We start from the raw sequence: 14,159 nt of genomic DNA, 5'->3' as shown, positions 1-14,159 counted from the left end.
ACCCTGAGGTGATAGCCTGGATCACTCCTCCAAAGAGGTGATGCAGCATGGAGTAAGGGATGTGGTCCTCTCTCTTCCAGGGCAAAGGGGAAACTGAGGGCTTCCATGTTAGGGAGGAAGAGTGGACTCAAGAGGACCTCATCAGTCCTGCTCAGAAGAGAGCAGGGCCAGGATGATGGGACCTGCTGGGGGCAGGAGAGAGGTGGCTGAGTACTGAGAACCAGGGTGTCACCTCTCTGAGCAAGTGTTCCCAGGGACATGGGTTAAAATTCTAGCCCTGCCACTTGCCACCCTGTAACCTTGATGAATCACTTGTCTTCTGTGAGCCTCAGTTTCCTCATCTGTACAATCAGGGCAAGAGCAATGTCTCCTGGCAGAAGGGTGCTGTGAGGAGGTCATGAGGTCAGGTCTGCTGGGGAAGGCAGCCCTCCATCATGGTGGTGCTGTAGGGAAGCAGAGCGAGGCTGTCTCTACGATACCTCAGGTCACTTTCTTGCCCATCCTGGGCCTCAGTTTTCCTGCTTGTAAGACAAGGAGGTGAGGCTGGATAATCCCCAAACTCCCTTTTAGCTTCAGATCCAGGTCTCTGCTTACCTGGTTGCACATATCCCACATCCCCCAAAATCCCAATGGAAGAATGCAACGGACCATACAGGAGGTGCTGAAAAGGCTTTTTATTGCTGGGGGTGGAGGGTGATGAGCATAGGGTGTCCTGACTATGAGCATGAGTATCCGAGAGTGTCCTTTGACTGGGCTCAGTTGTCACTCCTGGGGGATGGTGGCAGCACCGCCTGTCCCAGAGGGAGACGGTACAGAGATTCAGTCTAGTCCTGGAACCAATCTGGAAAGAGACCCTCGTGCGAGGCATGGACACCCTTGGGACCCTTTCCTGCTGCTGCATTCAGCATGCACAGCTCCCAGAGTACTTCCCCACAAACCCTGTGAGCTCTGAGGCTTGGGGAGGGCCTGGCACCTGTGGTTTGGGGTCTTTCTCTGGCACCTGGCACTGACCCCCCTCATCCCCTCACCCTCCCACCCCCATCACCTTAGCAACAATGGCCAATGTAAAAAGACTGATCAAGGCCCAGAGGAGCCAGGGTTCAGGGCTCAGTGTATGATCAGGATCAGGATCAGACTGAGATGCGATCTGGTCTCTATCTGTGACCAGTGTCAGGGCTCAGTCAACTGCTGGAGTCAAAGCTCAGTCTGGCTGTTCCGGGCTCAGTCAGGGAGCAGAATCAAGCACAATTTGTGTGTCTGATTTAGGGTCAGGAGTTGGTCTGTGACCGAGATCAGGGCTGAGTCTACCACTAGAGAAAGAAGAGAAGCCAAGCTTGTTTCTGCTTCTCCACAGGCCCCTGTGGGGGGTCTCATCCTCTCTCAGCCCAAGGCCCTGGGCCCAGCCCTCACCAGCAGGCGGGCATCCCAGCGGTTTCCTCATCTGCTGCCTTCAGGTTCCTGTTGGGTGGTGTCCTGAGACTCGCCTGAGGGAACACAATTAGTAGCAGTTCTCAGGCTCCAGCACTGGAAAGCCGAATACAAATTAGACACCAGTAACTGCCACCCTCCAGCAGGTCAGACTTGACAGCCACGGGACCTCTTGTGTGTCACTCCATCTATCTGTGCCTCAGCTAGTTCATCTGTAAAATGGGTATGATGACACTACCCATCCCCACAGGGTCGTTGCAAGGATCCAATGAGATAGTATATAAGAAGCACAGATCGATGGCCCAACGAACTGTGTTTGTGGCTATTTTCTAAAAAAACTGCCTCCAGGACCCTGATGCTTCACTCATCCCATTTCTGTTGCCCACAGCCCCAGCAACCCCACCAATGCCAGAGACCCAGGTCAAGGCTGGGGGTGAAACCACACCTCCTCATAAGAAGGGAAATAGAAGGGGCGGTGCTTATCATCAATGCCTACTGGATATTAGGCTTTTCCTGCTTTTTCTTTAAATCCATTCATCAGCTAAGCCATGTTTACAATCTCCTTTCACCTGGGAGGAACCTGAGGCTCAGAGAGGCGGAGCCAGTTGACTAGGACTGCACAGTTGCTAAGTAGCAGATCCAGGGTTTGAATCCAGATCTGGCCTGTCCTCTTTATCACATCATTCTGGGCATCAGGTTCTGCCAGTGGGACAAAGGAGGGCAGTAAAGGCTCTCAAAGGCTGACAGAGACCCTCAGTCCGCAGGGACCCCTCCAACCACACTCTCCTGACTTGCTCAGGATGAAGGGTCCTCAGCTTCTCCAGGATCCCCTGACCAGACCTGCTGGTGCTATAAGCATAAAGCAGCATACCATCCCCGGGGAGGCTGCAGAGGGAGCCCCCTCCCCACTTCCCCAGGCTGTGACTTACCAATGAGTTTCTCAACACACTCTGCATCCAGGCTTTCAAGGAGCTCGCGGAATCGTGGGCACAGCTGAGGGTCATACAGAGCCAGCAAAAGAGAGAGAGACACATGCAGAGAGAATTGGAAAGAGGGAAGGAAAGAAAGAAGCCAGGAGGTGAGGAGGGAGAGGAGATATGGGAGAAGGAAGAGGACTGGTTATTACCTGCTACGAGCACCCTGCCTGCCACCCACAGAGATGCTCACTACTTGGGGCCTCAGAACTTCTGACCCTTAGGATTCTAGAACAGTGGAAACCTAGAAGGCCCATATCTGAGATCCAGAGGACACTAGAACCCTAAAAACCTCAGAAAACTATAATCCCAGTACCTTAAGTATCTAGACTGTAAGCATCCTATATCCCTGTGCTTTTAGAAACCTTGTCCTTTGGACTCTGAAACCTCAAGGGTCAAATGGGGCCCTGGGAACCATAGAGAAGTGTTTCTCACAATTTTGTGTGCATACAATTCCTCGAGGATCTCTTTAAAAGGCAACTTAATGAGCAGCAGGTCTGGAGTGGGACCTAAGGGTCTGCATTCTAAAAAATGCCCAGGGAAGGTCAGTGCTGCTGGTCTGACAACCATAGTTTTAGCAGTGACCCTCCAGTTCAGTAAATCTCAGGGCCTCCTGGAGGATTTGAAAAAGAAAACAAAAAAAACAAAAAACCCAGATTGCAAGCCCCCTTCCAGAGTGACTAATTTAGAATCTTTGGAATTTAGGGCGCATGGTACATATGATTTTGTATATGATACATAGGAATCTGACCTGTGGCACGTACAGATTTTGTATTTAAATAAATTAAATAAAGTTGTACTGAAATAAGAAAAATATTAGCTAAAAGGCCTATTGGCAGTCCATGGGTATGGCAAATGGTTCAAGTGTGGGACCCAGTGATTTCAGCTCATGTTGGGCCCCTCTTCTCCTCCCCAGGCCAGGCTGAGTGAAGCAGGGTGGGGCGGGGGGAGTAGCAACTGACAACTCAAAGGGAAGTTGTCCCCTCAGAAAGGAAGGTGCCCAGAGAGTACAGCCCACCCATGGAATGTCACACCTGCCCCCACCAGGTGTGACTCTATACCCCCAGGAGTGGGTGACTTACCTCGCCCTCCACTACAGAGGACACCACCCTTCTCGCAAGGTTGACTCCAATGTCCACGACATCGTTGAGCAGTCCAAAGCGGCTGGAGAAGAGAGGAAATTGATAAAGGTCAGTGAAGTTGGCAGAGCGGCCAAGAAGGAGCAGTGGGAAAGAGGGTGGAATATGGTGGAGCTCCTTGAAATCAGGTGACTTGAGCCTCTACCCAGGGGGATCATCACTTAGAACCCCATGGTTGACCAGCAGCTCACCCCAGTAGCTCATGAGCATCTCATCACAATCCTGAGAGCTCATCCATCCATCCATCCATTCTTTATCCATCCATCCATCTAGCCATCCATTCATTTATTCATCAGTACATATTTATAAAACACCAACTATATGCTGGGAACCAAGCCTGACTAGAACCAATACCAGACCACCTGACCGGCCTCTTGAGAAACCTATATGCAGGTCAGGAAGCAACAGTTAGAACTGGACATGGAACAACAGACTGGTTCAAAATAGGAAAAGGAGTACGTCAAGGCTGTATATTGTCACCCTGCTTATTTAACTTATATGCAGAGTACATCATAAGAAATGCTGGGATGGAGGAAGCACAGGCTGGAATCAAGATTGCTGGAAGAAATATCAGTAACCTCAGATATGCAGATGACACCACTCTTATGGCAGAAAGTGAAGAAGAACTAAAGAGCCTCTTGATGAAAGTGAAAGAGGAGAGTGAAAAAGTTGGCTTAAAACTCAACATTCAGAAAACGAAGATCATGGCATCTGGTCCCATCACTTCATGGGAAATAGATGGGGAAACAGTGGAAACAGTGTCAGACTTTATTTTGGGGGGGCTCCAAAATCACTGCAGATGGTGACTGCAGCCATGAAATTAAAAGATGCTTACTCCTTGGAAGGCAAGTTATGACCAACCTAGATAGCATATTCAAAAGCAGAGACATTACTTTGCCAACAAAGGTCTGTCTAGTCAAGGCTATGGTTTTTCCTGTGGTCATGTATGGATGTGAGAGTTGGACTGTGAAGAAAGCTGAGCACTGAAGAATTGATGCTTTTGAAGTGTGGTGTTGGAGAAGACTCTTGAGAGTCCCTTGGATTGCAAGGAGATCCAACCAGTCCATCCTAAAGGAGATCAGTCCTGGGTGTTCATTGGAAGGACTGATGCTGAAGCTGAAACTCCAATACTTTGGTCACCTTATGTGAAGAGTTGACTCATTGGAAAAGACCCTGATGCTGGGAGGGGTTGGGGGCAGAAGGAGAAGGGGATGACAGAGGATGAGATGGCTGGATGGCATCACCGACTCGATGGACATGAGTTGGGTAAACTCTGGTAGTTGGTGATGGACAGGGAGGCTTGGTGTGCTGTGATTCATAGGGTCGCAAAGAGTCAGACACGACTGAGCTACTGAACTGAACTGAGCAGGGTTTACTCTTCTTGCCTGCTCCTAACTAGAGGCAAGAAGGTAAACACAATATATTATTATTGTTATTATCATTATTTGAGGGACATTATATAATAAGAGAAGGGTCAGTTCTTCAAGTAGATGTAACAATGCTAAATGTGCATGCAACAGAGTTTCAAAAACCTTGAAGCAAAAACAAATAAAGATGAAAGGTGAAATACACAAATTCACAGCTATGGTTTGAGAGGTCAACACTCCCGTGTTGGTAATGGGAAGACCCGAGAGACAGAAAATAGGATAGATATTACTATTACTGAAAGCTTAGTATGTGCTTGGCCAAATATTCTCCGAGTATGCTATGTATTTTCTCATTTGGTCAACATAGTAACCTATGAGTTAGGTAATGTTACCAACCTTAGTTTAAAGATGTGATAGCTAAAGCTTCTATAGGCTAAATTGATTACAAAGACCCAAGTGAGTAGCAAAGCTAGCTTGACTCCAGAGTCTGAACTTTTTTTTTTTTTTTTTAACAATACTCTGCTCCCTCCCAGGTAAGGAATAGGGCTGAAACTATGGGTCCCAGCTCCTCTGGAATTCCTTGCTCTGCTGAGATGTGTTGGGCTGACCTGTGCAGCACCGTGAGTGAGATGCTTTCTGGGTTGTTGGTGCATTCTCCCACGACCACCTGGGGGTCTTCAGTATCAGTTTCAATGCTGACAGTAGTTTGGAGGTCCACATTGAGGTCCAGGTCGACAATCTCACCCAAAAAAGGCCTACAGGGAATAAGATTCACAGTGAACAGAGGTGGAGAAGTCTCTTCATGTTGCTCACATGAGTCTCTCTAGATGGCCATTGCATGGGATATCTATGGATATAGTCAATAGTGTGTAAATTTTTTATGAAATCTACATTCTTACATTAGGTAATACTTTTCTGGCCCCATGGGTTTGGCTCGTATGAAATTTTTATGCAGTATCACACCGATAAAATAAAAATAATAGTTAACATTTCTTGAGCACAAACTGTGTTAAGTATTTCACAAAGTTTTTTACTTGAATTAAGTGATTTAATCTTGACAGCAGTACCATGAGGGAAAAATACTATCCTTATCTCTATTTTCAGACTGAGGAAATGTTTGGTATAGAGATGTTAAGTAACTATCCCAAGATCTCACATCCAATGAATGATGAAATTGCAGTACACTTAATTTATAAAGACTCTTCTACACATCTGCATTTTCCTTTCTCTTTGTATTTAAAAAGTAATTAAAATACTTAGAAATTATTGTTTCTAATATAACTTATATAATTAATGAATTAATAAAATTCCTAATATAATTATAGTTTCCATATAATTTCACATGCCCTTCATTACATACTGTACACTACTATATGGCCATACTGGTCACTGCTACTTAAAGAGAATCTTGAGAGATAAAATGATGCTGGAAGAAACTTTGCCTAAGAGTTATAAATGTTCATGTCTTCTCAATTTTCAGCTATTATGATTAGATAAGTTTTATGATTTTCGAAATATATTTCATGGAGGATTTTTTAAAAAAGAGATTTGGTTCTGGGCAGTGTTTCTTAGAACATGTTAAAGGTTAGGATTTAGGAGTTGCAAAGGCCTCCTTATTTTACTGATTGGGAGACCAAGGCAGCAGGGTGGAAAAGTGCCTGATTCCAGATTGGAGACCTATTGGCCATACCTCACTGCCTCTCCCAACCCTCAGATGCCAAGGCTACTCACAGGCTCACAGTGACGTCAGCAGTGATGGGGATCGACACGTTAGCACTGTTTTCAGAAGTCGCTTTGAATGTGATATCCGGGACCTGGACGTTCCTGATTCTCACCCTGTGTAAAAACCACAGTTCACACCTGTCACTCCTGACAGCCATTGCTTGGCTCTTCTCTGTGCCAGCTTTGTGCTGAGTTTTGAGCCTCATGGACTTTGCCTGCTTTGGTCTTCATGAGAGCCCTGCTCAGAGGCTGAATTCTCTCCATTGGATGGCGTGGCAGACTGAGGATCGGACAGCTGTGATTTCCTCAAGAGGCCAAGGGTGAATATGTGCCAGAGCCAGTATTTGCTTTTTTGTTTTTCTTTTTAGTTGAAGTATAGTTGCTCTACAGTGTTGTGTTAGTTTCAGGTGGGCAGCAGAGTGATTCAGGTAGAGATATGTATATTTATAGAGGTATCTTTATTTCAGATTCTTCTACCTCATAGGCTATTACAGAATATTGAGTATAGTTCCCTGTGCTATATAGTAGATCCTTGTTGGTTGTTTTGTGTCTGTGTGTATGTATACATATATAGTTTGTATATGTTAATGCCTGGAGTAGGAAATGGCAGCCCATTCCAGTATTCTTGCCTGCACAGTCCCATGGACAGAGGAGCCTGGCGGGCTATGGTCCACAGGGTTGTAAGGAGTTGGACATGACTGAAGCAACTTAGCAATGTTAATGCCAAACTCCTAATTTCTCCCCCACATTGCTTTCCCTTCTGGTAACCATGAGTTTGTTTTTATGCTCACGAATCTGTTTTGTATAAGATCTTTTGTATCATATTTTAGATTCCACATATAAGTGGTATCATATGGTACTTGTTTGTCCTCTGTCTGACTTACTTCATTTAGTATAATAACCTCTGTGTCCATCCTTTTGTTGCTGCAGACAGCATTATTTCATTCTTTTTATGCAGAGACAGATTTTGAACCCAGAACTGCCTGACTCCAAGATGTTATGTGTGGAGCCACCTATGTGGTGTGAATTCCAGTTTTCTCTCTCCTGAGGCCATTCAGACTTTTATACTCAGCTATATTCAGAGAAGAAAAGTCTTATTCCTTAGAAAAGGGACTTTAGGCATCAGCAAACAGATAGAGGTGAGGAAGAAGAGAATCTTCATTGTGACCCTGAAATCACAGAATGAGAAGGTCCAGACCCATGAGATGCTCACAGGCCCTGCAGCCCTGACTCTAATTTCCCCAAGATCTGGCAGAGCTGGCCTCAGACCGCTTCTGCTCTGCAAAAACACACAAGGTTTATTCATCTTTCTTTCTTTTATATTAAACTTACCTCCCCAAAGATATGTATTCTCTTTTCTGGGAACAAAGATCTCCAAGATGAAGCATCAACTCACCCTGTAAGCCTGCTCACTACTTGAAAAATTCTAGAAATGAGTTGTTCCAAGAAATTCTCAGTTTCCTGTTGCTCCACAACCTCGTCTGAACACCTGGATTCCAATTCAGTCTTCAAATTCTGAAAGATAACTGCAAAAACAATCTCCGTTTAGTGTGGTACACAACTTAAGAAGCAGCTCCTAGGCACCAGGTACTAATGAGACTACTTTCCTAGGTTATTTTATTTCATCTTATAACACCTTCATAAAGTAGGTATTACTATTATCTGTGCTTTCAGATGAGGAAATAAAGGATCAAAAGATTAAGAAATGGGCCAAAGTCACACAGCTAGGAGACCTTGTTCCTAGTATGCTGCCTTCATGCTAATATATGCTCATCATTTCAACAAAGCAATCAATCCACTATTGAGCAGGCAATAGATATTGATTGTACATCAGATTCTAGTAGTGAAGATTAAGGAGATGCTCATACAAACTGAGAATAAAATAAGAAATGGAAAATGTAGAATCAAAGAAAAAACATGGCTCCAAATTATTAAAGTGGCAAGTAGGAGCCCTAGATAAGAGGCCTAGAAAGCAGTGATTCATTCAGGAGCAGGAGGACAGAGAGTCCTAACAGAGGGTCTTTCAGAGAAAAGAGGGATTTGATAGAGGAAGTGGCATGGCAGATGTAGAATGGCAGTTGAAAAGAGTTCAGAATATACATATAGAAAAGAATTCAAATGAGAAACAAGAAGGCAGCAACGAGCTCAGAAAAAACCACACAAAAGGCTACAGGAAAGGATATGTAATCAGAGTACTCCAGATTGGCTCTGCAATGGACAATATCTACCTAATTATAATGATGGAAACAGAGGCGGAAACTCCGTCTGGTCCTATCGATAATCCAGACACTTCTGCTTCTGAGCTCAGTTTTGTCAGCACTGAAACTGGAAAGTGGGTCCCTCCTATATCTTTGACATTTGCCCAAGCCCTGGCAAGGTTTGAAAGGCCATCATATACAGAAATTAGTTTCTCCTACAAAGAATGTTTCTCAGGGTAATGTTTCCAGAAATTGAAAAGAAGGCCAAGTTCTTTCAAGAAATCAGAATTACAAGGACGTATGATTAACTAGATAGGTAGGTAATTTTAAAGCTACCTAGGCTAGGTAGGCAGAGAAGGTGATGGCACCCCACTGCAGTACTCTTGCCTGGAAAATCCCATGGATGGAGGAGCCTGGTAGGCTGCAGTCCATGGGGTCGCTGAGAGTCAGGACAGGACTGAGCGACTTCACTTTCACTTTTCACTTTCCTGCATTGGAGAAGGAAATGGCAACCCACTCCAGTGTTCTTGCCTGGAGAGTCCCAGGGACTGGGGAGCCTGGTGGGCTGCTGCCTATGGGGCTGCACAGAGTCGGACACGACTGAAGCGACTTAGCAGCAGCAGCAGCAGGCTAGGTAGAAATTCCTTTCCAGTTAATTAATACAAAGTACTAAGAAAATTGAATAGCCCAGCAAAAGAATATGCTACAAATATAAATAAAATATTTAAGTTAAATATGTAAATGACTAATAAAATATGAAAAACACGAGTGAATTCTTTCATAATTAGAGAAAAGCTAAGTGACATGAATTATAACCTTTCATCTGTGAGATTGGCAAAAAATTCAGTTGTCCAAAACAGTGCTGTCAGGGAAGTGGAAAAAAAGGTAATCTCATAGTTTGGAGAAAATATTACCATAGGGTATTATTTGTCAATATCTACTGTAATTTAAAATATGCATACTTTTGAACTTTTGAAATGTCACTTTGAGGAATTTATCCTACGAATATATTAGCAATGTTTACCATGATTTAAGATGTAAAGTGATATTCAGTTAAGTGTTGCTTGTTTCTAGAAAAATAATAAATGGTGACCCAGGAACCAATTAGTCACCTCTCTTAATAAACAACCCATAAAGAGGCCCCGCTACAGCCTCTGGTGATACAGGCAGAGTATTTAGCAGGAAGCTCCCAGGCACCACTGAGCGTCCCTGTTGTTAACTCACTTTCAATTGTACTGTCAAAGGTGTCAAGTCCTCTCTCAAGACCAGATTTCAGCTTCCTCAGAACATCGTTGCCACGAATGTCAGGAAGAGACGCTGAGGTCCCGGCGAGCAGGCCGCACAAGAGAACAAGTTTCCAAAGCTGAACCATCTTGTCCTGACACCTGGACAGTCATGGGAGGAACAGGAGTGAGAATTATCCATAGGGAAAAGGGATCTTGGATGAGCACCTATCACTCTGACACTCAGCGGTGCTTGACGATAGACGTGGTTATCTCCTCTCTTTCAGATGGGCAGCCCAGGTCAGGAAGTTAGAGCAACTTGCCCAGAGAAAAACAACCAGTGAAAGAAGGAGAAACTATTTGAAAAGTCCTGCCTGACTCCAGGTCAGAGCTCTTTACCACATGCTGGCTTCTCTGCCTGGAACATTTCTCTCTTCTTTTCATTTTTACCTGAGTCACTTCCTACTGACTCTGCAAATTCAGTAAGATATCATGTCCTCTAGGAAGATCACTCTAGACTCTCCCCAGCGTCTAGGTTAGGGGGCCCCACTCCACCATCTTGCTGCCTTCATTGTATGACCACAGTCCTGGGTACCAGTTAGGGAAGACTTGGCTGCCTTTCCCATCAGGCTGTGCACCGCTTAGAGGAGGGATTGTGACTTATCTCACTATTGAATTCATCACACATAGTAAAAACCCTGCTCCTCGCTCAGTACAACAAAATAAAGTTTGCTGAATAAAAGTATGAACAAATAAATGGGCACCACATCATGACCCTGCTTTGCTTGTCAGTTTGGCACTTCTCCTAATTGAATCTATTTCTTAATTTGCTCTAATCAAGATAGAAGCTAACTGAATTAGACCAATCCCTCTGCCTCCAGCCCCAAAGCCTTCTGAAGGCCTTAGGTGGGGTGACATTAGGTGGAAAGCCCGTCAGTCACAGGTTTGGAGGAAAATACTTACGAAGTCCTTGCTCGCCTGCACAGCCTCCTGAATTCCGCTGGGTGCTGATGGCCCTTATATCCTCTGGATGGCGATGGGCAGGGAGGCTGACCCCGGAAACAAGCCCTGTGTCCAGAGCCATCCAAGGAGACTCCAATGAAAATAACCCCTGTCCAGAGTGAATAGAGAGAGACTTCCGAAGCAAAGGTCACCCAGGATGACTGAATTGGAATGGGTGGATATGGAGAGGACTTTGTGCCAAGACTAAGAGCAGGTTCTCATGCTGCCAAGACAGCGGCCATTGCAAGTGGGGGCTGGGATAAAGACCAAGAATGGATGAAGTGGAGAATGTTCTGGTAGAAGGACTTATGGTGATCATCCAGCTTCAGTCCATCAGGATTTGGAAACGCAGGCTCAGAGGGAAATTATGATACTATTCGATCAGTATTTGGAAATCAGCTTGAGGTCTTCCAGAAAGACAGGGACAGATATGGGGCTAGAACTGTGGCCCACAGAGTCAGGGTCAGTGACCAGTGAGATCATTCTTCCCAAACTTTCTCTTATGTCTGCTGCTGCTAAGTCGCTTCAGTTGTGTCTGACACTGTGCGATCCTGTAGACGGCAGCCCACCAGGCTCCCCTGTCCCTGGGATTCTCCAGGCCAAGAACACTGGAGTGGATTGCCATTTCCTTCTCCAATGCATGAAAGTGAAAAGTGAAAGTGAAGTCACTCAGTCGTGCCCGACTCTTAGCAACCCCATGGACTGCAGCCTACCAGGCTCGGCCATCCATGGGATTTTCCAGGCAAGTGTACTGGAATGCGGTGCCATTGCCTTCTCCATCTTATGTATGAGTGCTCTCCATAAAATCCCTCACAGTAGAGCCGGCCTTAGGGCAAATGTTTTCAGTTGTTCAGACAACCCTCTTCCCTGTCTGCCTACATCATTTAGTCAATAGAGTTACTTCTGTGAGTGAACAAAATCTGCCTCCACAGGTACCCTCATGTATGCAGGATTCCTATGCACATGTGCCCCTAACCCCTCTGCTCTCAATGCAGCGGCCAGAGGTTGAAGCACTCAGCTTTAAAACAGCAACCCCATCAAGGCCTTGCGGTACTGTTCACTGCCACCCCAAACTCATCTGCCTCTCCTTCCATGGCCCTACTGACTTCCTTCTGTTCCAGATGGATACCAACCCTTTTGCTGCTTTTGACCTCCCCACAAACTGTTCCCTTTTCCCAGAACTCGCCTGCCTAGCTGTCCCTGGCTCTCGACATCCCCTCGCAACCTCTGTGACGGCTCACCTGAGGTGGTCCCTCCCCATCTTCCCCGAGCTCAGCTTCTTGCTGGCTTCTGTCACAGCAGATCATTATCATTTGACTTCTTCCCTTGTTCTCTGCCCTCAGCAAGCTGTTACCACCCTTTCCTCTAGGGCTTTCCTCTCATGTGGGTCCCAAGACCCTGTCCTGGCTCTAGAATGCTCCAAGCATCTCTGTGGCATCTGATAAGGCCGTCCACTCTCTGATAAGTTGGTGAGGGTCCCATCATTAGAGATGCTTGGTAATTTGACCAGATGATTGCTAATGTCCTGTGTGACTTGATGTGACTGTGAGCCATGATTTGAAATTTCCTTGGTCTCTCGTTCGAAGATCACTGTGGCACATTTGTATGACTCTTGCTCCCAGCTTTTTTTTCTCCCTGAGTCTCGCTGCCCCATGGGGATATGGTTCCTTCAGGCTTCCTGCCTCTTTCCTTTTCTCACTATCCTATCTTCCCAAGACCCACATCCACCTGGCCATGGTCTCCTGGAGTCACACTGGCTGGTGCTGGGTAGTTTCTCATCATGGACCACATCCAGGACAAAGTCAGTTTCTTTTTTGTCTTCCGGGGGCAGCAATGAGTGGCAATCATTAGCCAAAATGCCCATCTCCTAGTAGGGGCAGGTGAGTGCCAGGGCCTGGGCTTGGCACTGCAGGTCAACTTTCCCAACTGGTGCTCAGGACAACTCTGTGAGGAGGTTCAGAAAGCCCCATTTTCTGCTGAGGAAAGAGGTTTACGGAAGGGAGGTGACTGGCCAAGATCTCACAAGGAAAGGGCCCAGCATTTGGGTCCCCAGGGAAGGACATTTCACTCAGATCACCTTGAGGCCAGCTGGTAGGGCAAGAGAGTCCTTGGACTTGAATACCCTGTTTATTCCTTGACCTCTGCTGTCTGAGTTGGTTGTAATGCCTGGTGCATTGGTCCCCTGTCAACCCGGAACATCCGGTCCGGGAAGTGCAAATGCATGCCCACTTGGCATTAGGTTGGGAGCACCCGCTAGTCACCCAGGGTCGTCTCTTCCATTTGCCCACCTGCATCTCAGTAGAAACCTGGAACCCTGTCCTGGATATGATAGCAGCCAGGAGAATGTAGGGGTATGTCCAGAGGTTTTGGGAGTTAGATTTCCTCACCCTGACTGTGGTCCTACCATCAAAACACAGGGCAGGTGTCCAAGCTTAAGCCTGGGTCATGGAGAACCCTATCCAGCACAGCCTTGGGCCCATCAACAGACCACCCTCCCAGACTGTCTGTGTCCAGTTCTGCAAATATCTGAGGCCCTTCTTCCCCTGGTTTTGGGCACAGAGCTGAGGGCTGTGCAGAAACCTTGTGCAGAGAATTGTCTCTACTGAGGACACAGCCAAGGGGACTGAGTGTGATATAGTGAGCTCAGACCTGGTGTTGGCCCCAGGCTTCAGCTGGTAAAATAGGTAATCAACCTGTGTTTGGATCCTGGTGGCAAATGGAAATTAAAATGGTACTGAGGTGCTGCTGCTCATACCCCGGCTCCAGTGCTGGGCCAGCTGAGTTTGAATCCTCTCCTTCTGTTACTGGCTGTGCAGCCTGGACAAGGAGCTTCATCTCCCTGAGCCTCAGGTCTCCTGCGTGTGAAATGGGACTAAAGATGGGATTCTCCTCCAGGTGTGTGGTGAGGATGTGGCGGGATAATGTGTATGAAGGGCTGAGCTTGAAGTAGGTCCCTGTTATGCAGTGACACCAGTGATGAAATGATGATGTCAGTTGCTCCTGTTGTCTGGTCACTTCACTCCCCTCCGGTCTATACGTGGTCCCACCCCAGAGGGTTATGGAGAAGACTAGAGAAGATAAAGCACTCAATATGCTTAGTGCTTAA

General features: G+C 46.3%; 1 protein-coding gene across 1 annotated transcript; it reads right to left on the bottom strand.

The window, feature by feature from the left end:
* Window positions 1-659: 659 nt before the first annotated feature.
* Window positions 660-11,081, bottom strand: LOC109567754 (short palate, lung and nasal epithelium carcinoma-associated protein 2B). Its single transcript, XM_070800655.1, has 9 exons — window positions 11,015-11,081; window positions 10,053-10,213; window positions 8,027-8,156; window positions 6,640-6,744; window positions 5,517-5,663; window positions 3,485-3,566; window positions 2,358-2,421; window positions 1,411-1,484; window positions 660-841 (listed from the first exon to the last, which is right to left on the bottom strand). Exons 2-8 carry the CDS (start codon window positions 10,198-10,200, stop codon window positions 1,438-1,440), a joined length of 723 nt encoding a protein of 240 aa, XP_070656756.1. The 5' UTR covers window positions 10,201-10,213; window positions 11,015-11,081; the 3' UTR covers window positions 660-841; window positions 1,411-1,437.
* Window positions 11,082-14,159: the final 3,078 nt, after the last annotated feature.

The sequence above is a fragment of the Bos indicus genome, chromosome 13 (genome assembly GCF_029378745.1).
Source record: "Bos indicus isolate NIAB-ARS_2022 breed Sahiwal x Tharparkar chromosome 13, NIAB-ARS_B.indTharparkar_mat_pri_1.0, whole genome shotgun sequence".
Classification (NCBI taxonomy): domain Eukaryota; kingdom Metazoa; phylum Chordata; class Mammalia; order Artiodactyla; family Bovidae; genus Bos; species Bos indicus.
Note: the sequence above shows the minus strand (reverse complement) of the source record. Positions and strands in the feature narration are given on the sequence as shown.